The sequence below is a fragment of the Plectropomus leopardus genome, chromosome 5 (genome assembly GCF_026936395.1).
Source record: "Plectropomus leopardus strain MGB_pleo_1.0 chromosome 5, ASM2693639v1, whole genome shotgun sequence".
In the NCBI taxonomy this organism is placed as follows: domain Eukaryota; kingdom Metazoa; phylum Chordata; class Actinopteri; order Perciformes; family Serranidae; genus Plectropomus; species Plectropomus leopardus.
This window is the reverse complement of record NC_142180.1, coordinates 33228905-33256698: the sequence shown is the minus strand read 5'-3', so window position 1 is coordinate 33256698 and position 27794 is coordinate 33228905. Positions and strand designations below refer to the sequence as shown.

At 40.9% G+C, this 27794-nt stretch overlaps 1 protein-coding gene across 1 annotated transcript; it reads right to left on the bottom strand.

The window, feature by feature from the left end:
- Positions 1–14624: 14624 nt before the first annotated feature.
- ndnf (neuron-derived neurotrophic factor) lies at positions 14625–26989 on the bottom strand. Its single transcript, XM_042517040.2, has 4 exons — positions 26440–26989; positions 18412–18606; positions 17869–17993; positions 14625–16755 (listed from the first exon to the last, which is right to left on the bottom strand). The coding sequence occupies exons 2-4, from the start codon at positions 18603–18605 to the stop codon at positions 15359–15361; spliced, it is 1716 nt and encodes a 571-aa protein (XP_042372974.1). The 5' UTR covers position 18606; positions 26440–26989; the 3' UTR covers positions 14625–15358.
- Between the last annotated feature and the right edge of the window lie 805 nt (positions 26990–27794).

Below are 27794 nucleotides of genomic sequence, written 5' to 3'. Positions count from 1 at the left end.
AGAAGCTACCTTTGCTGTCGTGCAACACTGCAGCCTCGGTTTCATTCAGGCTGATCTCCCAGCATGCACAGGATGAAAAGCAGCACTGTGAGGACAGTACTACTGCAGTAATACACCCAAGAGTTGTAGTTGTCACTGTGTAAAATAAGATAATCCTTCATTAATCCCCCAGCGTGGAAATGTGCATTATTACAGCAGCAAACGGATATCAAATCAAGGTTTATACAAGATAAATGAAGCAAAGAACAATATAAATAGTATTCAAAAAACAGCTTAACAAAATATTTACACCAATTTACACCAATTGCACATGGAAATGATAATAAAATTGCACACTGTGATAATGAAATTGCTTTAAGGTTTTCCATTTTGGTGTGTGTTAATATTATTATCATTATTATTATTATTATTATTATTATTATTATTATTATTATTATTATTATTATTATTATAACATTTATTTAACCAGGATGGTCCCATTGAGATGAGAGATCTCTTTTACTAGGAAGACCTGGCCAAGATCAGCAGCAACACAGAGTTTCAACAATAAATTAACATAAAATCACATAGAATCACATAAATTAGACAGGCTGGACTCAGTGGATTTCACCATTGTGTGTGTGTGTGTGTGTGTGTGTGTGTGGTCTACTAGGAGCAGAGCTGGAGTACATGCTGTATACACAATGCTGCATCTGAGTAACTTTAACATAATGTAAAATATTACAAATTATATCAAAGCCCTCATCTAAAATGCTTTGGTTACTGGACATGATTTTGTGGGTGAACTTTTTTTTTTACAGTAAAATCTCTATTTTCAGTGAGCCAATAACACACTCACTCACAACAACAGCATCATTTACTTATTGGCTTATAATAGGCTGAAATAATATGGATTAAACACTGTTTTAACACTTTATCAACCACTTATATATACATGTTTAAGAGCCACTGATTAAAGTGATAACCCTTTGAAACCTGAGCAAATTAACATAATTTCTTTCAAATCCTTGGGAAGAAGACAACAAACAACTTAACAGGAAATGCCACCAAAATTTGCCAGGAATTAGTAAAAAATTTCAAATAAAATGACCTGATAATAAGCGACAAACAAGAAAGGTAAAAAACAAAAATAAACAAGAAAATAATTTTAAAGATAATTTTTATATATAATTGATTTTTTTTCTGCAGCCTAATTTTAAATATATAAATATTAGATTTATTCTGAACATTTTTCCTATTTGTTATTTATTTATTTATTTTTAAATAATATATAACATCCCCCCAGCTCATTTTCAGGTCTTTTACCTTTTTGTGTTTTTCTTTTGCAATTTGTGGAACATTTCTTGCCAAGTTGATCATTTCCCCTCCATGTTTTCAAAATCGATCAAACACATTTTCTTTGGTTTCAGAGGTGTAAGATTAAAAATATTGATTAAAAAAAAGTTATTCTCATCGCCATATATCATATTACATAAATACTTGCTTGAAAATTTTCAATGCAAAAGCTCCTATGTACTTTTGGTTACTGCTTAGTTACAGAAAGAGTTGGCGTAACAGTTCGATCATCATTGCCAGTTCTGATCTAAACTGGTGGGTTACTGCGCAGTAAATTCTTGCAGAAGCTACAGTACATTTCACTACACTACACTGATAAAACATGCATTTCTCCTCGCTCAGAAAATCACTCACCATCATTTCCCTCATTCACCATTAACCTCTAAAACCTCAGAATATTGTAATGGCTGTGTGTTTTGGCTTAAATTTATCTTTTAAATGTATCTGTTGTATAATTTAGAAACCACATTGTACCAACAAGCAGTCGACCAGAAGTCTGACTGACCCTTTCAGCTTAAAACAGCCACTCGGCCGCCAGAGACCACAATTTACCAACAACCAAAGGCGGCTGGGACAGATGGTTCATCTGGCCAGAAGCCGGCGGCTCAGAAACCATCTGAACCAAAACTTCCAGGTTTATAAATTTAGGAGTATCATCATTTTTACCATTTCCAATTATGGTGAATGGTACCATATTAATATTGTAATGACCACTCTCATATTAGTGGTTCTATGCACCAGATGAGGTCAGAATTCCTTAATGTAACCTCTCATACCAAACTTTTGATTAGTTACTCTGAAGTCAAAATACAATGCATACAAGTGTTGTCATTTACACGTGATACAAAAATGATCAGTGCCATGTGCAGTGGCACTTCCAAGGGGGGACACAGGGGTGGCCGGACCCCTCCACTGGCCCCCTCTGGCAAAAAAAAGTATGCCAATATTACTGTGTTTAAGAGACTGTGACACACTCATTTTTAGCCACTGCAAAGGTATTGGTATCTTGTCAAAATAGACGATCTAAGGTATTGATTGGTATCAACCATGTAGCATGTCCGGGGGTAAGTAATGCGTCAAAGTTAGGCTTAATTTTGAGTAAACAACTGCCATAAATATTTTCATTGGGGTCCCATGAACTCTCACCTCAATGTATCTGAATGAAAAGAGGTCTCTATTGTTACAGCTAGTCTCCCATTAGCTTAGGGGGGATTGTTCTCGGTAAATGTTTTCATACTTATAATTAATACATTTCAAATTAAAGCTGTATATTTGTCTGTTTAAGGAAGACAACCAGCCTGTTTGAAGAACAGTGAATCAGCAGACACACGTATGAACGGAAACATAAAAAAAAACGACAAAAAAACCCATAATTGTTATGGAACTTGAAATGTTAACTGCATTAGTATTAGTCCATGTACATTAGATAATTAGTAACATTAACCGTTAGGGCCCGCGAAATTCCAAAATTTTAAAAAAGTACACAGTCTTGCCAAAAAGTATGCATTATGCATAAATACAGCCAAAATTATCAAAAAATTAGGAATGAGAAGCACGTAAAATGTGCCCAAAAGTCCCTAAGGGTTAACAAACCAAAGTATATCAGTATGTGATTCCTAGTTTTCAACCACCCTACATACTTTAACAGAAAAATACCATTCCTGAAATGCAGTTATGGCTTTTGGTTATGGTGTGGCACTCCAAGATTGTTAGTGGCCCCATCTTGCCACCCCTATAAAAATTTTTTTGGGGGCCACTGACCACATTAGACTGTTTCTGTATCCAAAATATTTAAACCCCCCCCCCGAAGAAGTTTTTTGGTTAAACTTACAGATTTTTAAGGCTGAGAAGATGGAGCTCAAACTATGTCTTTTTAAGAGGGAAAACTTGAATTTTCAAAATAAAAGTGCACAAAGTGAAGCCAGATGACTCTTTTTTTCCTCTTAGCTGACAAACCACATACTCTAAATGCTCAGTGGTGGATGTGGTTTCAACTCTTATGCAAAAACACAACTTATGGATATGCTTGTGTGAAAATGCTGAAACGATCAGGCCCCCAAGCAGACCGATCTGCATTATGTCCTTTTTATCTCTACTCACCTTGATTTGTTGACTTTCCCCCTGTGCTGAGATTAGCATCATCTCTAATCACTGACTGTTTGTGTGTATTCTGTCTGTGAACACCTCTTCAGCAAACGTCTCCCTTCTTTAATCAGAAGTGTGTCAGCGTAATGTTGGTTTTGTTTACTGTGTTTATAGCTCGTGTTTATGCCATCGGCTTCCTGTTGTGTTGTGGGTCTATGCCAGGCTGCTCCGTGATTGGTCCAGATGACCAGCGTTTGGCGACAATTACAGCAAAGACTGAATCATGATGTACATGTTTACCTCAGAGTCAATGAGCTGGTGTGCTCCAGCGTCTTTGTCAGACTTTACCGTCTGCTGTTTGTTAACTCTCATGCGCTGTTTCAATTTTCTGAATAATTACACATTTGTACCCTGTTTAAAAGTACCATAAAAATACTATATATAGTTTTTTTCAACTTCCACCGCATTATATTTATCAACAAACATCATTCCTGATAACATCTACCAAATATTTATTCATTTTCAAGATTTTAACCCCTTAAATACCAGTTTGTTTACATGATTGCACTGTTTTTTTTTAATTAAAAAGACACTAAAAAGTGGTTATTTTCCATAAACTTAGCAATGTTTTTTGTTGTTGTTGTTAATTATCACAGTCTTGGATAGGCCAATGATTAGTGGCAATATTGATTTTTTTGTATTAATATTTTTTGTGTTTTGTCAGTTTAAAAAAAACTTCACTCTTAACATATTTGGAACACAAAACATCTTCCCTGTCAAAAAATGGGATGAAAAATGGGATGAAAAAGTAGTAGTTTTAATGGGTTTTAATGGGTTTCAATGGTACAAAAAAAATGAACCAACAGTGTTAAGAGGGGGTTTTTCATTTATACAACATATTATATGAACTGAGGCTGAAATCTAAAAGAGATTTATGCACTATGCATGAACACAGCCAAAATGATAAAAAAAAAAATAATGTACCAATAGTTGCATGAGGATTAAAGGGTTTATGCTTTAAAATTGGGGCAAACGTGTCTTTCGAGACAGATTTTTTTCCCCCCAGATCACTATTGTGTCTGAGATATTGTCACCGATGGCTCGGGGTCATGTTCCAGGTGTATTTTAGAGAGTTAAGCCATAACAGAGGGATACAGGGGGACTTACTGGGTGACAAGTCTGATCACTGCACTGAGAGGGCCTTTGTGTGTGTCTACTCCACCCATGTCCTCCTTGGTCCATTTCTGTCCCCCCCCCTGACCTCGCTGTCAGAGCCTTGGCCTGTCAGGGCAGGACGATTAAATGTCATGACCCCTTTTTTCCTCTGTGCCCTCTGAGGACCCTCCATCCCATTAACTTTCACTCAGCTTTCACTGAGATCCCAGAGTTATCCCCACCAGCTCTGATCTCCAACACCTGCACGAAACACACACACAGAAACACACACACAGATCTCTCCTGCAAATGCCAGGACCCCATTACAAGATGATGCCAAGCAGGATGATAATCCAGATTTTAGAGGAACATTTAACTCCCCAAATGCTAATTAATATCCCAGTTACTCACCCCGTGTTACCTTGAATTCACAAAGTAAACAGTTTTCCCTTGCATGTTGAACAAAGAATCCAAAAATGGAAAAAATTCTAAAAAAATAAACCGAAGTAAAAGGGGGCTGTGATAAACAACAGCGAAACGTTATCAAAACATCCTTTTACAAACTCTCTCACAACTTGTGCAGTATGATCCAAGTTTCATTTATCCAGTCGTATGCTCAGTACTTCCCAAACACATGCATTTTTCCTAAAAACCTAACAAAGTAAAACACTTTCCCATGAACACTTTCACGCACGGATGAGAAGCGCACCTGGGCAACCTCAATGGAGTGCATGCAGAGTTCAAGCGAATGTTCATGCACAGGTGGGCTATATGCAGAGGAGGGTTTAGGGTTTTAGTGAAAATGCATGTGTTTGGGAGATAAATAAGACGTGGATCATACTGCATAAGTTTGTGAGTTTGTAAATGGATGTTTTGATAAAGTTTTGCTGCTGTTAAATGTGGACCCCTTTTACTCTAAATAATGAAGAATTTACTCAGTTTTTGGATTCTTTGTACACTGGAAATACAAGAAAAACTAAGTTTTCCTCATGAATTCAACATAACAGGGGCGAGCAAATGATACACAAACAATCATCAGGGGGATGAAGTATTCCTTTAGGATTTTGGAGAGTCTGTGCTGGTCTGTACTGATAATTAATAACAGTACTAATTAGGGTTTAGGACATTGCAGTTGTAGCTAACCAGTTCAAAGAATGAATGGCCACGCTTTGTACTGATGTTTCATGATTTTTTTGCCCTCTATCTGTTTCCTCATTTAACACCATCAAACACCATGAAAGCTACAACAAAAATAAAAGACATAAAAGTCTAAAAAAACATACATTTTCCATCTGCTTTCTAATCTCCATTGTTAAGCAGTCCAAGTAGCATGAAGGAAATTTGCTAAAACAAAACAAAATGACCTTGTGTGTGTTTCAAAATGTTTGTTGTTGGATAGAATTTCAAATAGAAAGCCATGCTGGCAGCTCTGTGACATTGTAGGCCGCTACTTTATGGCAATCCATCCAGTAGTTGTTGAGGCATTTCACTCAAACCACAGATGTTAAGCTCATGATGATGTCAGAAGAAAAGCCAGTGATCATCTTGGAATACAAAATTTTATGAAAATATATCCAATAGTTGTTGGGACTTTTAATGAAAAACCCTGAAATGTCAAACTCACGGTGGCACGCAATGGAAGTCGGAGGATCACAAAAGTCAGCAGGATTCCTCCTCTGGGGAACATGAATGTCTGTACAAAATGTCAAATTATCTTGTTAAGATATTTCAGCCTGAAATAAAAGCCAAACGTTTGATGGACTAACATTGCCATTCCTGAAGCCATGCTACTGGCGTGACTGAAAAACATAGTCTGTTTCCGACATAAAACACACAAACACTAATGACCAGCATCTCCTGGCATTGGAGCACATTTAAGACTGAGGTCTTTAAATCACTAAAATCATCACCAGCTCCTTTATTGTAGAGTCTGGCTATTCAGCTCAGTGGGAGCACACATCATGAAACCATTGTTCCCAAACGTCTTTCACCATTCCTGACTAATGCAGGCATGTGTGAGTGAAAGAAGCTTTCCATAAATGACCTTATAAAGTGATGACAAAGCCTACACATGGACAAACCGGCTCTCGCAGACAATGATGCATTGAGGACTTAAAAATCTCCCGTGATAAAGACTTTTTATGACTAAACAAAGAAATTCAGATCATCGGTCCCACAGGACGAAAACGTTGAACCTGAAAGTACCCGGCCCTGGAACTGAGCCACTCAGTGGCTGGACTGCCAGTTGAGTCTCTGAGGGCCAAAAACTACAGAAACCACATTTAGGACATGGTGAAGGAAAGGACTGCATTGAAATAAATACTTTCAGAGTTTCTTTTTTTTTTTGTTTAAGTAAATATTTTCACTGGAGGAAAACCTCAGTTTGGCAAACATACAAATGGTTCCATACAAGATTTTTCCAAATGGATGTGTGCATTTTTCTCAAATCTCTCAAACCTGATACTGTAGATTGAGGGGCCAGACCACCTTTTGTTTCATGTTTCACAAACCCCCGCAGTCCCTCACCACAGCTCCCTATTTCAAGGCTGTCGCTGAATAGCCAGCAAACCATTTCCTGAAGCTCCGAGGTCACTGGATAAATGATGTTTTCATTTGACAACCCCAGGTCGCCACTAAAGGAGAGTCTTCAGAGGCAGCCTTTTGAAATTACAGTACTGATGAAGCGTGAGAAATTACAGGCACTTAGAAGTGATTTCATGAGCACAAGAGAGCAGGGGGACCACCCCTATGCAGCTCGAGCGAGAGGGAGCGATGGCAGTGAGTACACAAACACAAATAGACACTCACACACAGATCACATTCAAGTGCATCATAACAAGATCTTCATCCAGGGATCCTCAGATGCATATCATGTATCCGGATACTTCAAATCTGTGGATGATAATAAAACTGACCTTAAAGTTAAATATACAGTGGGATTAAATGAAAATCATGTTCAGGAGCCAGTCATTATTTTGTTCACTGCTTGAGTTATCCTAATGGAGATCAACTGAGACGGGCAATGCCCGAGGGCCGCTGGTCCCTCTCCACCCTTCCTGGGAATGGGCTTTCGGTCAGGATGGGTTTGGAAGGAAGCCTCCGATTTCTCCCTGGCCCTCTGCTAAATCACAGCTATGTAGAGCTGGTTTGGACCTCAGCCTCAACAATGATCTATCCCCGGAGCCGCTGAAGAGGAATCATTTTCATCACGGTCTGCTCCTCTTTGCTCTGCAGCCGGGGCTCCTGATCTGAGTGAGATCTCAAAGCGTCGTAATTTCATTTCACACTGTTTGCTTTGGAGATTTCTAAGACAGCGGCACCGGCGTAAAGCTAAATCAACTCTCTGGTACCAACCTCATAGATGGCAGGAGCCCTTTTAACACTCAACAATGTTTCACAGCCCTCCCAGCGTGTCCGTCTGTTTGCTGTCCGTCTCTGTTTGGATTCAGCTCGAGCCTGTCCTCCTTTTTCGCGATCTCTGTCCAAAAGTGTCACTCAGCTCTAAGTTGAGCAGCAAGTGCATTCAAGCATGCATACGCAAAACACGCTGACAAATGCCAAGTCCTTAAGCCCCTCGTAAAGGGACGGTGGCGGTGGGAGTTCTACTGTTACAAATTACAACTGCTGCAAGTCTATGAAGCACATCTGTCACATTATTTTTTCCAAAACTGCCTGTAAGAGGATTATTATCTTAAAGGAATAGTTTTGAGATTTTGGAAAACACCCTTTTTTGCTTTCTTGCCAAGAGTTAGATAAGAAGATTTATATCACTCTCATATCGGTCTGTAAGAACTTATGGGGCGCCCGGTGGCTCAGTGGATAGAGCGGGTGACCCATGTACTACTAAGGCAATGTCCTTGCTGCAGCGGTTGCGGGTTCGTTTCCAGCTCGTGGCCCTTACAGCCAGGAGATGGTTATCATATCTTAGCATCAAGACTGGATGGTGAAGGAAATAGCAAGCTTGGCTCTGCCCAAAAGTTAAAATAAATAAATAAATAGAATAGAAATAAAAAAATAAAATGTACATATATATTTTTTAGCCTATCAGCACCTCCAGACTTCACCCATTAACATAAAACCTGCAAAAAGCAAAGTGTAAAACGAGCAGGATTAAATAGATGAGCTGTAATATGTTAATAAGTGCAGTTCGGGTTTTTTTTGTTTTGTTTTTTTAACCTTAGTCAGGACCACTTAGTCAAGAAAAACATTTCTTAGCAGCTTTTATATTTAGCTTCATTCGCAGTTATAAATATTTCTAATTTTGCAGTTATTGATTTGGTGGTATGGATCTGTTCTGGGGTCCCCCTGCCCTTCCATGTGCTCACGTGGAAAGCGTTACGCAGGAACAGCACACGTTCCTCCCCTTCTTCTGCATACGAGCAAACCCCCAGCAAACCCACACAGAGCAGGCATCAATGAAAATAACAACATTGATCACGTCAGAGAGGCACAAAGGAGGAGGCGGGTGCAAAAGCGGCATGCAGAGGGGACAGAGAAGAGCAGGCGGGCTAGAGCAGCTTAAATAAGGCGGCACGAGGGAGATACGCGAATCAGATGCTTAGAGGCGAATCAGCTGGCCATCAGCTGATGAGGGCTTTCATGATATCAAATGTTATCAACAGTAGCAGCGCTTGACTCTGTGGCCTGCCTGAACAAATGTCATGCTCAATTTTTGGATGCTGCCAGGCTAGCTGTTTTGGGTCTTTATGCTAAGCTAAGCTGATTGACTCCTAGCATAGACACAGTGGTCTCCTTATCTCATTCTATTCAAGACACTAAGCAGATTTGCCAAAATGTTGAACTTTCCCTTTAATAATGACATTTTTCATGGGCCAGAACTCTGTCGAGCTGGCAGTATCATGATCCTGCACACTTCATTGACAAATGCCGCTGCTCAACCACAGACCATATCCAACAACATCGGGACGCCTCATTCTCAAATGTCAAGAATTGGATATTGAATATTAATTTTTTTATTTTCCAGTGTTGAATCACACTAAGGGGCAGTTCAGGATTGCTTGTTTAAATGGTGAATTTTCATTTCATAACAAACGTAGTGAAGCAAAGAGAGCTGGAATTTTTCTTCGAATAATTTGACATTTTGGACATTTATTTTGCTTTCTTGCAAATGAATGACTTTGCTTATCACAAAGGTTGGACACAGGGTGAAACGGCGTGTTTACAGGTGTAAATTAAGGCAGCCTGCAGGATTTGCCTTAAAATAAAAAATGTATAGACTCGTACAGGAGTAATCCCTGTCAATCCTCACTTATGACCCACTTGAAATCTGTGGTGGTGTCTTTATCTGCTGAGACTCTGCCCTCTGCCTGGACTTTCTTATTTTCTTCCGATTTTGCTGTGTTTGGGACGTTCCTTACCTTATGAGAAGGTAGCGACCATGTGCCAGAATCCAAGCAGCAAGTATCCAAGAGGATGCTACAAAAATCACAGACACAGCGCTGAAAATCTCAAATTTAATGTGACAAGATGCAACAAAACTCTAAAACACAAGTGAACATGGAGAGGGCTTTTACTTTCAGTAGCCTAACTGACAATTCCTGTATTTTATACCTTTAAAGATCTAAGACTTTTTTATGCACACTAAATACTAATGTCTCTCCCAAATCTTGGTCTCAAATTTGTGTCAGTGAGCTCTCCATTTCTAAGATAATCTCTCGACCTGACAGGTGTGGCACATCAAGATGCTGATTAAACAGCATGATTACTACACAGGTGTGCCTCTGGCTGGTCACATTAAAGGTCCACTTTAACCCTTAGAGACTATTTGATGCATTTTTCTTGCTTCTAAGTTTTTGATGATTTTGGCTGTGTTCATTCTTAAGGCATACATTTTGGCAAGATTGTGTGTTTTTGTTTAATCTTGGAATTTCCAGCTCAGCTCCTCCAATAAGTCTAAAATATACTGTGGAAACAAAATGTTACATTCAAACTGATAAAGGCAAAAAATGCACCATTGAAACCCACTCAAACTGACATTTTTGATCGCACAGCCATCAAAGTATAAAAACATTAATTGTATTATTTCTGGGTGTCATTCTGGACTTTTGCCTTGGACTTTTTAATTTGTACTTTTTTTTACCTGTTTTTATGTTACTGTATTTGGCATTGGGAGAAAATACATGCTGTCTCCGTCACAATAAATGTTGCTGCAAATCATTGATGTATCCCAGGCTGTGATAATCTATTTTTTTTTAAATCATTTAGTATTTTTAAAATAATTTACTTTTTGTGGTTTTTTTTTGTTTTTTTTTTATCTAAAAACACAGTGACATCACAACAAAAACCTGGGATTTAAAGATTTAAATTCTGAAGATGTATAGATATTTTATATTTATGATTAGGACTGATGTTGGTTAAAAAAAATTACACTCAATGTTTAATGTATAATGTTTTTTTTTTTTGTTAAAGCTTGAATTTGTGAGCAGGGCAATATGAGTGTGTGTAACATTTAAGTGGGCCCTAATGGTTAAAATGTGACTATTGACATGGGGTTGTGTGGTACAACCACACATTTTATCCACAGAAAAGGTCTTAGATTTTTTATTTAAACTAATGAAAAACAGTTGTATTGATAGTGTATTCATGCAAAATGTAGGCTATAAAATGGAACTTTTTCTTGTACTATGAGTTTGTAAATCACAGCATTTATATTCTCGGTTTAACTGAGATTTTATGACATTGTTTTATTTGCTTCAGCTGGTCCTTCATATCAGTCTGAATCCAATCTGGTGGCAAGTCAAACTAACCAAACCAGGAATCAGAGCCAGGTCTCTCGTGCGCTGCTGTGATTACTCCACCACTTACCCGGGCACTACATGTCTGTCTCCACTCCTTACCCCTGCTCCATGCACACACATATATACAAACTCATACATCAAAGCCGGGGGCTCATTACCACGCAGAAGATAAACATGGACGGCCCTGCAGATGGTTAGCGCTCGGATAGAGGTTTCTCTGTATATGTATGTTTGCATGAGTGTTTGTGAGGAGCTCTCCTGAAGCATGCCGGCAAAATAGAAGTGTCTGTGCATTTTTTCCACGTTAGACCTCTTTGACTTGACCAGGGAGCAGGGGGATTCTTTAACGACGTCAAGGACTTCACAGCAGATCTTATTCACACATGCAGGGATAACATTTGAGCAGCGCCGGCCAACTTTATTAGTGGCGCTTTACAGGGATATCCATGACACTCCCACAGCTCTCTGGAAGCTCCTCCACATTATTTCAGGGCAACAGCAGGTTAATAGAAGCCAGGTGGAACCTCCCTGCATTTCCTCTGACCAGGGGCGCGTGATTGACAGTGAGTTGTGGCGATGAATTGGAGTGCAGCTACCCAGAATCAGGGTCGGGATGGAAACATGGCAATTCAAGAGCAACAGCTGCTTTTCTTGGCCACAACAGAGAGAGCATTTCCATTCACCTGAGACTGCTCTTAATTGGAACGTGTGGATATGTGCGCTGATGTGTGTCTGGCTTTTCTCTTTGCTTATTTGTGGTTAATGGTTAAATAGTATTGCAAGTCACCCAATTCTCCCAAATTTGGAGCCTGTTTTTTTTTTAAGTGAATGCACTTAAATGTGGGTAGAGGAACAGAGAGATTGCTTCAGAGATGGCGGTCTGTCTAGTATCACCAGTTTTTCTTTCTTTTTTTGACATTGTGTGATCAAAAAAAAATTACCTAAAAAAAACCTATTTTAAAAATGTGTTATTTTGATTACATTTTCGATTAAACCCTTTGAAACCTGAGTAAGCTGGCTTGATTTCTTGCAAAAACATGGATAAAAAGGCAAGAACTGTCAGACATTCAGAAGGCAAGAACAAGAAATGACCCAAAACTTGACCAAAAAAATTACCTTAAATTAGCACAAAAAAAGGGCAAAATGAGAAAACTGAACCCTGTAACCTTATTTTAAATATAGATTTATAATAATGATAGTTTTTGTGACATTTTTAGGAGTTATTTATTAATTATTCCCTCTTTCTTTTTGAAGCCAATTTTCAGGTAATTTTCAATTTGCTCCTTGCATTATTTCCCCATGGTTTTGAAAGAAATCAAACCAGTTTGCTAATGCTCTAAATCTGTGTGAAAGGCATCTGAAGAAAACTGATGTCAATCCAGGTTCAAAGGGTGAAAGCAAAACTATGTAACATTCAAGAGAAGAACTGAAGTGAAGAAATTTTTCCTCTTAAAAAGGAATATTTAAATTCCAAAGCAAAAAAGCATCTTTGTTCACTGTAATAAGCTTCATGTGTTTACTGCTACAGTCCTACTTGGTCTAGTATGACCAGTGTGTATTCTATGATCTGCACGCTACAAAATCTTGAGTGAACTCTGTGTTTTCATTCATTTAGATTAATTTCACAACCTTGAGTTACAGTTGGACTGAAGAATATTGAGACCAACATGGCGTTTGATTACTTCGAAGCCCTTTCTGATGAACTACGGCGAAATATGAGAGACAGCTCGCTCTGATTGTGACCGTAAATAATTAGCTTGTCTTATGACACCACTACTTTTGCGCAAGCTTAAAAAATGATTAAAGTATGAGTAAAGTGCTTAAAAGTGGCCAAGCCTGGACTTAAAATGAGATTGTCAGTCACCCAGCAGCTCTTTGGCATGCTGGTAAAGTTGATGTCACAAAGAAAACAAACTTAATTTTTTCACTCCCAGTTCCCTCATCTTGAAGTCAGTGGGTTTTTTGAATGTGTTTTTGGTTAGTTGCCCAAAACAAGGTCTGTGGTTAACACAAGCTGAAGAGACTTTCACATTTTGTAGTGTGACATAAAATACGTCAGTAAATATCCCACCGTGAATTTTGAAACTTGTATGTATCTTTAAAAAAGATGTTGGTAACAAATGGCTAAATGAGACGACAGAACATCATCACACCGAACGCGGTTTTCAGCCCTGTTGTGGTGGCGACGTTGAAGTCATGCAATTTTTATGTATTTTATTTATAGCATAATGCTTTTTACCTCTGGCCATTACATTTATGCTTCAAAAATCAGTTGTGAAGATTATCTCCCTGGACAAAATATCTAAGTATCATAAACTTTTGTTTGCCACAGAGCTTATTTTCTGCAATAATCCAAAATCCAATGGAAGAATCCCATAAGGCTTTTTGACGAGGGAACCAGGACGAAGCTAACTTCCTACGACAAAAACATCATCCTTGCAGCACTCAATTAAAAGTTTGCTAACATTAACAACATGACTAAAGTCAGGGTTAGGTCATTTGTTCTATCAAAAGTAGATTCATTTTAACATAAAAAAGAAGATTAAAACAAAAAATGGCTTGTTATATTTGACACAAATCATATCAACAGCTCAGGGTAAGTGTTATTTCAGTATTCTTGGCCCTGGATCTTCAGACCTGTTCCCCCATCCACTTAGATCAAACATTTCATGCAAAAAATACAAATTTCCTAATCGACAACATCCTGTGTGGCCGTCATCAAGGAGATCAGTGTACAGAGCAGCAACGCTGTACAAAGAGTAACTGTTTTTATATTTTGAAAAAGAAAAAAAGGCGGGTGGACCATGTGAAACAGATGGTCCGTGCTCTCTGGGATAAAACAAACTTTCAACTTACTTCTGCTCTGACGCTCTTTGAGAGCATTTTTTGTGTTTAAATTCCTCAATATAAAACCTGTGAATGGTTCTCCAGCAGAGACGAAGAAATGAACTCGTACGTACGCTAAGATGCACTGATTTATTACTGTACATCTATGAGGATGTCTGTCAGTGAGACACTGATCTCATTACAAACAACGGTGCCAGGAGGTAATCATTTTTTGGTAGAGCATGGGCACCACTTATGTCTTGACAGTTATTTCTTCATCTGTCAGTCTTTTCTTGTCACAACTCATTTTAGGGATCATTTCAAATCACTCACAGTATCAAGTTTTGCCTATGCAACCCTAATTTAGACGTCTGAGTTCATAAACACAATACGTAGTGTGCTCTTTCATCTCTGGAGCCACGACTGTGATGTTAACTGCTTGGCAAAAGAACATGACACCCAGGGTGACAGAGGGATTACTCGTTCTATATTTAGTGTTTATGTACATGAATATTGGCAGGACAACTCTGTACATGTGACACACACACACAGCGATACAGTGATAATAACACAGATCTCCAGCACAGAACACATTTACAAGATGGGCTCTAGAGCAAACACTGGCTGAGATACATAAGGGAATGTCTCAACTACGACAACTTCCTCATAAAACTGGAATTTCCTCGTAACAGTTATTATTGTCATCAATAAAAACAATCAAAAAGAGAGACAGAAAAAGTATAAAATAATTTAAATTCCTCCCTAAAACATGTAGTGAATATGCAGTGAGAGATCTATACAACGCGGGCAGCCACTGTTTCTCCTCCGGTGATTTGAAACTGAAGGAACGCACAAATATGACGGACAAAAGCAAATGTCATGCAGTGACAAAGAAACATACAAGATGAAAGATGATCTTCTTTGTAGTTCTGCCTCCCCCAGTGGCAACATCATGTCAAGACGACAGGCCCGGTAACGAGGCACCCCCACGCTTTGGGCCACCCAGAGGTGCCGCGATGAAATGTAAACATAAATATACAGGTTGATATCTCTCTCTACAAACAGTTCAGTCACTGCCACAGGCCCATCCGCTGTGTGAGTAGTCAGTCTGTATACACTCCTTAGTAGAATATCACTTAGAGTTAAATAAACTTATTTAATATATATATTTATAATAGATTTATTCTTTGCAGAGTCATTTAGCAGTATTTCCTTGTTTTCACCAGTTTGCTCTGGTATTTCACTGAGTGACCACTGTGTCCCACCACGTAAACGTCCAGCAGGTAGGTCTTGCCCGGCTCCAGACCTGTGATGGTCTCTGTGGTCACAGCTTTCTGCAGGTTTGGGCTGTGGAAATACTTGCACAGGACCTTTTCTGACTTCCTGCGGGTCTCTGGCCCAGCGCACTGGTTTTGTTCCCGGCGTCGCTGCTCCTCGCCGTAATTGTCAGCTACCTCTTTGCGGTAGATGCAGTATTTGTTGCGGTCCTGCGTGCCAAGCCAGGCCACGGTGGCGGAGGAGCAGGTGCGCAGCTTGTCGAAGGCTTTTATACGCGTATCCTCTGGAAGTGACGGGAAAGGCTGCTTGCTGCTGGGTCGTGTGGTAGCGAGCACCTTCAAAGTCGAGGCCCCTTTCCTGCTGCCTCGCAAACGGATCAGGTACTTGGCTTTTGGCTTTCCTCGCAGCTGGAACTGCCGTACTCCCTCAACGTTCTGGGACAGAAGCAGCTTTCCGTCGCGCCGCACTTGCACCTGCACGGCGTCCAGACACGTGTGGACAAACAGAGTGACCCTCTGATGGGACGACACAGGAGCAAAGCGTAGAAACTTGCTGCCCTTTCTCTTGATGAAAACATCCGATACTTTGCCGTCCTTCAGCTCCACCGTCTTCTGGCGAGCTTCCTCTTTAGTGCGGGCGAATGTTCCCACGTACGCCGTGCTGGTGTTGGTTGCAGAATTCACAGCAAACACGTCAAAGTAGTACTGTGTGTCCGGCTTCAGGTCTGACACTGTGAAAATGTTTTTATTGCCAATGCACACCTTCTGAATGTCCGATGCTCTGGGCTTGACTGCGTACGCCCGGGAGATCTTGTTACTTGTGAGGCCTCGGTCCTTTCCAAAAGCGTTGTCAGAGGGCACAAAGCCAAAGTGGGCAAAGTCAAATGGGCTGAAGTCTCTGCCAGGTTTCGGAGCCAGCATGAAGGCATCGTCGACAACCATCTTAGCCTCAGCAGCACACATGCTTTTGAAATTGTGCTCTTTGTTGATCACGACACAATACTGCACAGGCTGGCCCATCAGAGAGCCAGTCGGGGTCGGTTTCCAGGCCAAGGTGACAGTGGTGCGGCCCAGCGCGGTCACATCCACACGAGGGTCGTAAGGCAGCTCCGGGTAGGGCTGGTCGGACTCTGGAGTCGTGGTGGCATACACCTTGAAGTTGCTGTCTTTCTCGGTGGACAGCAGCTCCAGCTGGTAGAGTCCAGATGGCGTGCTGGTGGCCACATACGCCTCCACATCGTTACCCTTGTAGGTGAAGAGCTCCGTCCCCTCGTCTACGGTCACCTGCTGTTTCTGCTGGTCCAGAGGTTCAGGCTCTCCTGGAAGACAAACAAGCACAACATGAGCTCTCTGACTGACACTGCATCCAATCTGTTGTCATGACCTTTACAATATTTTCCTTCTGTTTCATTTTGGCTTTGATGAGAAATCATCTATGTGCATTCTAAAATTGCTTAATATGTTGATACTGCAAGGTCACGATGAAGCTCTGCAAGCCTCATGGACGATTAGCCGCTCACATGGCAGCCATGTTTTCACTCCAAACATCCCCAAAGATCACAGGCCAGCATTCACTCGGCCTTTCCGGGGAAGCTGTGCTACAAAGAGGCGCCTTGTAGCTTCTACGTGAGAGAAACGGACCAAGCATAATATTATGTTTGTCAACCAGAGAGTGTGCTCAGTGGTGTACTAAAAATTAATGCTCAAAGATTTACTCCCACTAGAGATGTTTAGCAAAAAAAGAGCTGCAAAGAAGGGAAGAAGTTCACTGGTTCAACCAACACACCGTGTGAAGTGAAGCCTACTAACGGTGCTGCGTGTGTTGGGTCCGAATTTGATTATTTTTCTACTTAGAGATGAATTCTTTTCTCTTGAGGCAAGGTGCGTGTCTTCAACAGTGTAACAACCCAATAAATCATTTCATTATATTTGATCTGACAAGAGCACGGACACACACGCAGGTGCTCACATATTGATATTCAAATATATGCTCACATCACTCATGTACGCTCAAAACCACCGCTTTGGTCATCTGGCAAGACCTGCTGTGTTGAAAGGACGTCCTCCAGATGGAGAAAGTTTTAATATAAGGCAGAAAGTTAAAAAAAAAGAGAGAGGAAAAGAGGAAGGAAGACAGACAGACAGCAGGATTTACCTTAAGACGACCAAGACAGCTTAAGTAAAGGGATGTAATGGCTTTGATTCAGTAGGGTGACTAGAGTGGAGCCCTTCTCTGAAATTATAGACGTCAGCTTGGGCCGAGTCAGACATCATAAGTGGTCAGACTAGACACTACGACTGTGACTTAATTAAAACCCACCAAAACACAAAGCCTAACATCACGGCGTAGGTTAATTGTGTGTGAGGGGATAGTGATATTTCCACAGAACGTGTCATTAACCTCTTCCACTGATGCTTGATGTCAATTATACCTGATCCCTCTCCGCTGGCCTCCTCTGGCAGCTCCTGCAGAGTCAGTTTCCACTCCAGAGGAGCGTCGCAAGGTGTCACGGTCACAGACAGGGGTGTGTTGTCTTCTTCCACCACAAAGTAGTACCTGTGGGAAAATGACAGGTTAAAGGGAGCCGATATGGACGTTGCTTCATCACATTTTGACGTTATCCAAAATAATGTTTTGTTTAAATGCATGAGCAGACTGTTGGAGACTGTTATTGAGGCTCTGACCTTGGTCTCTCTTGCTCTGAGCTGACAGACACTCAATTACACGAACACGACTTTCTCATTTATTATTTAGTTTTGCATCTACATAATAGATCATGTTTCAGGGCAACGTCTGATGTTTCCTATCTATTTACAGTAAGAGGCCATCAGCAAGTTTAATGTATCCACGGTGATTGTTATTGATCAGTCAGCAGCTAAAGGTGGAATTGACGGTTTTGCACTCATAAAAACATGTTTTTGATCATTAGAGTTATGTAATTCTTGCAGTCATTATTTGTCTGAGCAGCTCTTACCTTTTGGGTGTGTCCCTGAACAGGTAGCCACTGATCTCAGCTCCGTCTGGGATGACAGAGGAGTCATGGAACAGCGACTTGTCTCTGATCTGCATTTGAAAGAGGCCTTCGTCTCTCGTGGGCAGCTTCTGGGCCAAAACTCCGAGCCCCAACATCACCAGCAGCACCACAGTCCAACCTTTACACTGCCTCATTCTGAAAGACAGAAAAACAACACTGTGGTTTCATTTATAGGATTCAGTACATCCTGGAAACAGAAGCATAAAGGGCTTTGTCGTTTTATTTTAAACAAATAATTAAAAATGTTGACAACAGACTTCTTTGTTGTTGTTTTCTTTTCTTTCCTTTTCTTGCAGAGAATACAAGGAGAGGATTACGCCTGGAAACAGAGGCAAACAGTTAGCCTGCTGTTTGAGGGTAAAAAATAAAAAAGCTGGGGAATTTATTGACTGTAGGGAGAAAACAATACTCCCAGCCGAGAAATAGTCCAGCTCATGACCCTCCCTAAAACCTCAAGACATCATTTACATTTACTTTTTGTAAGCAAGAATTAAACAAACGAGATACAGCATGTTAGTCTTAGGGCTCGTTTATGCTCAACATAACAGAGACAGACGGAGCCTTCTGTCTGTACTCTGCATTCATTTTGTCCGTTTCTGTGCATGTTTTCTATGAGCTTACGCATATAGACGAAATGGAGCAGTGCAGCGTAGTTCAAGCGAGACATGAACGTAGGAGACAGCAAAGGAAGTAAAATAATGGCGCAACAGAACCCAAATGTAATATACAGTAACACTTGTTAAAAATCCTGAGAAGAATTGCTCATCTGCGTCAGGATGTATATAATAGCCAGACAGACGTCTGTTATGTACAATGCTGCCTCTTTACACCGCAACACTTCAAGGAAACATCGTACTCTTGACATCGGGACTTTTATCTGACACCTTTAGATACTTTACAGATTAAGATTTTTGCAAAAAATCACAAGAGTTTATAAAGCATAACTATTTGTTAAAATGTACATAGTTATGACCTCCTTTACGCCTTGTGTGTCACATGCCTTTAGAGGTGTTTCTACACGCTTACAGTCTTTATGCTAAGCTAAGCATCTCCTTTCACTATAGCTTCAAATTTAATGTAATTTTCCTCTTTAATATACAAATATAAAAATGGTATCAATCTTCTCGCCTAACTCCTGGCAAGAAAATGTACTTCCTTAACTGTCAAACTATTTCTTTTCAGTAAATCCAACCATAACTTAATAATAAAGAAAAAACAATAAGATTTTGTTACCTTTGGACCCTGCTTCCAGTCGTTATGCCGAGCTAAATTACTCAATATCCGTCACTAGCTTTATATTTAATGAACAGATTTCAGATTGGTATCAACCTTGTCATCTATTTCTCAGCGAGGGAACAAATAAGTACACCTCCTAAAAAGTCATACTATTACACTTTACAAATAAAACTAAACAAATCTTAATAATATCAGATCAGATTTTGTTACTTTTGTATGAAGCCAGGCTAGCTGTTAGCCGCTGTTAGCCCCTGCTTCCAATCTGTATGCTATGCTAAGATAAGCTAATATTTAGCATACAAACATGAGAATGGTATCAATCTTCATATAAAACTCTTCACAAGAATACAAATAAGTGAACTTCACAAACTTTTATAGTACAACCAAACATAACTTAATGATAAAAGAAAAAAAACTAGGAGGCAAATTGTGTTACTTTAGGACAAAGACAGGCAAGCTGTTAGCCACCGCTTCCAGTATTGATGCTAAGATAAGCTAATGCTTAGCATAGGCCTACAGACAAAAAAGTGGCGTTGAGCTTCTCACTCTTAACAAAAAACAAATAAACATACTTTGCATAATGCTGAACTATTTCACTTTACAGTACAAACATAACTAAAAACTGATTTGGATTTTGTTACCTTACAGAGCCAAGCTAGCTGTTAGCTATGTTGAGATAAGCTAATATTTAGCACAGGCTACAGACATGAGAGTTATACAGGGTTCAAACACATTTTCATGGAAAAAATTTCAAAACTTTTCCATGACCTTTCAAGAACCATTAATAACATTTTTTTTCTTCTTGTCCCACTTGCCCAGCATTTTTCAAACATATCAGATTCAAACTGACATAAGCTACATAAAGAGAAAAATGGAGAAACATATGTGATTTTAAGCAAAACATCACAAATGAACACATATAAGAGCTGACATTTCGCTTTATGCAAGCTTAAAAACTTTTTTGCAATAAATTTGAGGTTTTTTTTAAAAATTGAAATGTTTCCATTAGACGTATTTTATATTCGCAATTTCATTTGAGGGATAATAGAAACCTGCTTGATGTATCCAAAATGTCTCTTTTGCAGTTGGTGTTCTTTTTTTTTTGTTTTTTGGCTTCCTTTTTCTTTCCTTTTATTCTGGCATTAACTTAAAACTGAAAAACTCTTTGTGAGTTCTATTTGGCAACACTGAGCTTTGGCAAGAGACATAACAATGTTTCTAATGGGGCCCTGCTTTAATGCGTTTCCACTACATATTTTTATTTGATGTTAAAATGTCTTTTCTAGACGTCTTTTCCTGTTAATTTTAACCTTAATTAACATTGAACATCAAAACAGCACGGTTGCCATCTTTGAGCGAGAGACAGAAATTGAAGGGAGAATGAGCGCTGGCCGCAGAGAGGAAGGGGGATTAGATTTAAATACAGACGTGTGAGGGAAAAGACATGGCTTAGAAACTCTGGGGAACCGCACCATTTCATAAAACGCTTAATATAAAAATATCCCCAAATCCATGTCATTTAAGTTTTATTGACGCTAATATAAAAATATTTAGTGGTGCAGTCCACAGATGGAGCTGCGGCTCCGGACGAGGTGCAGCTGAGAGCCTCTCACGTATCCCCTGTCTATTGATTTTGCCCCATTGATTGCAGCTGATGGGAACGCCAAATCCCTAGTGATTTAATCAGCGTAATGATGGCAGATTAGCCAGATACTTTACTGCCATTTACTGCAAGCGAGATGGTGTCCTTTTAATGACCCCTCTCCCTCCCCCTTTTTCTCCGCTCTCCCTCCCTTGTCTGTCTCTTCTCCTTGATCGCAGTTTTTTCACCAACAAATAATCTCTTTCTCTTTCACACTTGTACACACACAGCCATTTACTATATCTCCTCGCTCATTTCCTCCCAAAGTTAAGTAAAACCAGAGGACGAGGGCCTGGATGACTACAATCTCCATTTCTGCATTATCGTGCTCTAAAAGCACGAGCAGGAGGAAAAGGCCTTGACAGCTCCTGTCAGTGTCTCCGTCTCTGCCGTTGTCTGAGCCCGGCCTCCCGTCAGCCCGCCAAACTTCAGAGAGCCAAAGCAAAGCCGCCTAAGTGGTACTTTGAGGTTTGACTCACATAGAGAGAGGAGATCCTTATCGCCTCAGCTTGTCTCATTCCACTTCAGAAGCGTGTCACTTGGAACAAAGACATGTCTATTAATACTCAAGACAGCGCTGAGGTGGTATGTACAGAGCCGCTCAGAGCTGTCTTTCATTCCAACATCCCCAAAACACCACGCAGACACAGCGAGGGCCTCGTCCCCGGCCGGCTCTGTCCACCACACTGATGTCATTACACATAATGTCTGCTATCACTCATACAGTAAGGGTTTTATCACCACTGTCATTAGCACATTTGATGTGTGCTTTCAATGTGCTCCTCATGTGACGCCACTGATTTAAACCCTCTGACTGAACCTTTTACTTCTGCCACATGCGCCCAACCGCTCAGTGTGCATTCACAACTGCAGAGAGATGACATCTGAATATTAGAGCAGCCGTGTTGGGGTCACTGCGGTTGCATGGACCAGCGAAGAGTCAACATGGTCACACAAGCTGCGCTGGATCCGCTTTTACATGCACCATTCTCATGCCACAGAGTTTCCCTACCAAAATAACACATCCAGAAGAAAAAAAAAAAAAGAAGCTGCATCTGGAACAAATAAAGTCTAATGTTTAATTAGAACGGGGAAGAATGTATGATTGCAATTTGAGGAACGGATAATTTTAAGGCAAGTTCGCCCGCAATCGTGTCAACTTTGTTTTGCAGTTGCTTTTTATCTGTTTATTTATACATTTATAGTTTTTTGTTTCACTTTTGGTGGAATTTGCGAAGCGTTGTGGGTGGAAAACATCTTGCATATCCTAATTGGTGAGCTGTGGAATCTGTGTAATGGGATTAAAGGACAAATGCAGCTTGCAGTGGTTTCAAAAGTAGAGGAAGTAGTGATAATCTTTGTACCCGTGGCCATCTTTGACACATCTACGGTCAATACAGTCGCCTGAAGAGAAAATGTTCAATGTAAGTTCATGCAAAGCAAGAATACGTAACAGTTGCATGTTTCATACGTATCATTTCAACGTTGTTCTAGATATGTGGAGTGTGAGCTGTCATCAGGAGGTGGATGGCGTGATACCTTGGCATCATTGCTGTGTTTCCAGCAGCTAGTCATCAAATGTGGGTGTTTTGTTGCCACTGGTCGCTGTTTTAACACCAGTAATAGTAGCATGAAAAGTGGATGTTTTCTACCACACACTGCTGCGTTTTCAGGCAGGATAGTGCCACAAGAAGCGATGTTTCCTGACAGCATAGTAATTTTTTTACAGAGACATTGCTGTGTTTCCTGTTGGGGTAGTGCGTTCTTGTTTTACCAGGACATGGCTTGACATTGGCATGAATAGTGACTGTTTTTACTGGAGATATCGCTGCTTCTCATGCTGGGATAGTGCCATAAAAAGATGTTGTTTTTTCTCAGATGTCAGTGCTTTTCCAGCCAGGATAGTGTCACATACAGTTGTTGTTTCTTACAGAGACATCCCTGTATTTCCTACTGGGACAGTATCACAAAAAACATCTGTTTTGTATTGAGACATCACTGCTTTTACTGCTGGGATATTTCCAAGAAAAATGGTTGTTTGGAGACATTGCTTAATTTCCTGTTGGGATAATACCATTTTTTATGGAGACATTAATACGCATCCTGCCGAAATAGTGCCACCTAAAGCAATTGATATTTACCAAGACATAACCATGGCTATCATTTACAGAGATGCTGCATTTCCTGTTGGGATAGTGCCATAGAAAGTTTTTTACCAAGACATTGCTGCTTTTCCAGCAGGGATTTTGCTGCTAAAAACGTGTATTTTACACCATAACAACCAAGTAGTTTTTGTGCCTAAACCTACACATTAACCACAGCAATGTGTTCGCTATATAACGATATTCAAATGTATCTGTTGTTTGCAGAAATGTACGTTCCCATCAGAATTACTCATTTATTCCTCATTCCTTCATTAGGTTGCTCCAGTTTTAATCTCACACAGAAAGAATGCAAAAATGTCCCCGCAACCCCTCTCCATTCCTGTGTGATGTGAGGAATGACATCCCTTCGTTTTAATCACTTCTATAACAGCTTTGACCCCTGCTCTAATTTGGGGTCATTACAAGCAAATCGTGTACAAAGCCAAAACAAAATGTTCACACTTGGTCTTTACATCTCCCAGATGGACGTAGTATTTTCAGGGACATTAATCAGCTGCAAAATCATGCACAATCTCCTCGTGATTAAAGCAGAACAAAAAACAACAACTTTCATCCACCTGATCAACTCTTGTAAGTGCTATGTTTCCATGTATGGAGTTGGAGCTGAGCACATGCATACACCCCAGCATCATATGTGTGCATGTGCTCGTGCACCGATCTGCCCCTGACCTCCCCTTTTTCTCCTCTCACTTTGTTTAACCGGTCCCTCTCTCCCTCTCCTCCCCTCCAGCTCCTTGTCAAGACGGATAAGCCTCCTGCCTGCTGCCACATGGAGCTCATTAACAGAACGGGAGGGAATAAAAGACAGTTTAATTTCAACACAAATAAAGAGACATTTCGGATTCCACCCAACAAGACGCCTGGCAGCGGCTCGCAGGACCCGAAGCCTCTGTGTGTTTTCGTTGAGGAAGTCTGAAGGCAGATTTATGGTGGGTCCTCAGCAGCGAGCTCCATCACTGCTGTCACTTCAGGGCCAATGTGGGGATTGGAGTTGAGTGGAGTATATAAGGGGGCCCGGAGCCAAGGATGGAACCACACAGGACCTGGACCTGTTCTATAGGCAGGCCAAACCAAAGCAGGTCTGGTGTTTTTGGACAGCTAAACAGCTCATTAATGAATTGGTAGAGACTGTGGTGAGGGCTCCCATCCAAGAATGGAGATTTTCTATCTGGTGTGTGTATGTCCATACGTGTGCGTGTAAGTGTGTGTCCAAACCATCACATTCCTCCGCTCTTGTCTAAATCATGGCTCGGGACCTGTCTCCTCGCCATCCACAACATCACTCACAGTTTGAGTTTCTGAATTATCCACATCATCAGAACCACGAAAGCTGGCACAATAGCGTGATGGAAACAGAGAGTTTTCCTCTCCCCTCCTCCACCCTGCTCTCTCTCCTTCTCTCTCTCTCTCTCTTTATAGTCCATCTCTGGAGCTTGCATTTAGCACTGCATCCTGGAATGTGTCTACAGAGGAGGGTCAGGTCGCAGGGCCGCTTTCTGCCTTTAAAAAGATAGAACTGAAGGGTGGGGGGAGCGGTGGTGGTGGCTGACTGATGTGCTGGCATTGTGGCTGCAGAGGGTGATTAAAGATTACAAGAGAAAATGCCCCCATGGGAAAGTCATCCACCCACTGCCCATCATCCCATGCACACATCCATGCACGGGGGCCTGGCTGCGTCGTGGGAAATGAGTCCATCATGATCTGTTATGTTGTGCTTCACAGAGAGCCCTGTTCAGCAGTGTGAGCCGCCCTGCCTCCTGCTTGTGTCCATCTGAGGGAGCATAATGAGGGGCTTTGCAAAATGAATGTGCCCGGGGACTGGGAGCTGTATGTGTGTGTGTGTGTGTGTGTGTGTGTGTGTGTGTGTGTGTGTGGATATGATGAATAATTTAACAAGGAAATAAAAAAACTTAACGTCCTTAATCTTCCACCAGTGACTCTGGATGTGTGACAGCACGGAGGAGACTGTATATATACACACTCACACACACACATACACCGCAGCCTGTCACTTCTCTGGACGCGAACGGCTATAGCAACACTGGCGGAATTCTTTCAGCCGGAGAGTTTTCATATGCAAATCACGGTTTAGTTACGGTATGCGACGCAGACCTTCCCATTTTAAGACTTTTTTTGTTCATGATTCATTCTCCTGAGAAAGTAGAAGGGAGGCAGTGTGGCTTCACCCTGCTACTAAATACAGTTATTCAAATCCCCAGCTCCGGGTATGTCTCTCATTAAACACCGACTGAGAGGAAAAAACTCTCACATGAACCGGATGACGAAAAAAAAAAAAAATCAAACATGCGCTAAAATGTCATTAATCTGCAGTGGATGATTTGACATAAAATTTCAAGCATATGAAAAATTATCCTCATTACGCGCTCCAATCATATACAGGTGCGTAAAAGCAAAAATTTGCATCCAAATTGCACTTTGCAGCTAAACGCGTGGATGGAGAGAATAACGCACATTGCGCACACGCAGTTGCGCGTATTGATAAATCGCCGTATTGGGTACTGTGTCACCCCCGGGAGCATGGGAACCATCGGGAGCCACAAAAGCAAGCTTCTAAAGTTCATCCTCAACACCGCGCGGTTCCGTGCGCAGTGATATATACAAGCGCAAAACCCTAAATTTTAGCCAAGATTAAAAAAGCATGCGAGTTCGGGCTTGATTGAAATGTGTTTGAAACTTTTAACTTCCCGGAGTTGTAAACCGCAAAAACCTCTTCCCCTCTCTTTCTCTCTCTGGCAGGCGTTTCAAAGGCACCACTTTACTCGGGGAGTCCGGGCTCTGAATTTATATGGAGCTTTTTTAGAAAATAAGAGACGTAGAAAAGTTAAAGAAAAAGAAGAGGAAGTTGGATCACACGCGCCGATAGAGACTCAAAATCATGCGAAAAAATAAATAAATAAATCTTACCTTTTAGAATATGAAACGGCGAAGTTATCAGACGGATGTCGCTTCTTGCTCTCTGATATCACCAAGAAAAAAAACTTACAACTTAAAGCGATTTAAAAGAAAAATCAAAACACAAGTTGTCCTCTACAGAGTCCAGTAGTTCCCTCAGTTTTCACTTGGTGCCTATCAATCGGATTAGGCGACTGCTCTGGTGCGTGTTTGCAGTTTTCTTGCGGATTTAACTGGTCTCTAGTGGGCAGGAGTGTGTGTGAGAGAGTGTGTGTGAGTGGGTATCCTGAGTGCTGGCAGTGCGTCCCTCCCCTGCCGCGCTGCTGCTATTGAAACCTCCACTGGATTGGAGGCAAAACTGGTGCGAACTTCTTCCCCCTGCGCTCTCTGTAGGAAGACTCCAAGACACAGAACCAGCCCACTCTCACACACAAAAAATAAACCAAACAGGGACCAGACAGCTTCACTGGACCTCAGACTCAAACCACTGACTGCAGAGGAATGAATCTGGCAGACGCAGCACCTGAATTCCTCATAGTTTTATCCACAAAGTCACATAACTTTGCATTAGGAGCAGACTGCGCTGCTGATAAAAACAGACAGATGTCACCAAAGCATAAATCTAGAGACAGCGGGGTTTCCCCTCTCCCACTTTTTATTTTCCTAACTGTTTACTCTGATGTTCCCTGGAAATTAGTACTTTTGGCCTTGTACAAGTCACGCAACCCCTCGGGGCTTACAAGTTTTATCATGGGCCCTGATACCTGGGCGTGCACTACATGATCATGATACACTTCCTCTGCTGAGCAACTTTGATGATGGCGACAAAATCTCTCACAAGTGGCACACAGGTTTCATCATCACCTGCGGAAATTCCCAGCGAGACATCAGCTTTGTTTGCAGGGTTGAAGCCCTGGAAAGCAAATATTTATTCAAGATAAGCGCCATTCACTGTCTCCGAACTGAATTGCCCCCAAATTTATGGCTTGATGGGGGTCCGTGTCTGATGAGCAGGCAATCTAGATTTAGAGGATGCTGCCGTTTCCTGCTGTTTCCTCCCCACGAGGAGCCGTCTTTCACGTCATGTTTCTGTAGATTTGCACGCATGAACGGCTGAAGGTTGGAGCTTCCTGCAGCACCTAGATACATCGCAACTAAATCTGCGCTATTGCAATCAATCTTAACCTATTAATTATGTATTTCCATTGACAAAGATGAAAAGTTGGAGAAATCAAACATTTGAGTGATGTAACTCGCACATTTCCAAAAGGATTCAGGACATATTTTCAGAGGGTAGATACATTAAGACAAAACTGACAAACATAAAGTTCTGTATTTAATTTTTTTTTCGACGTTATTTTAAAAAA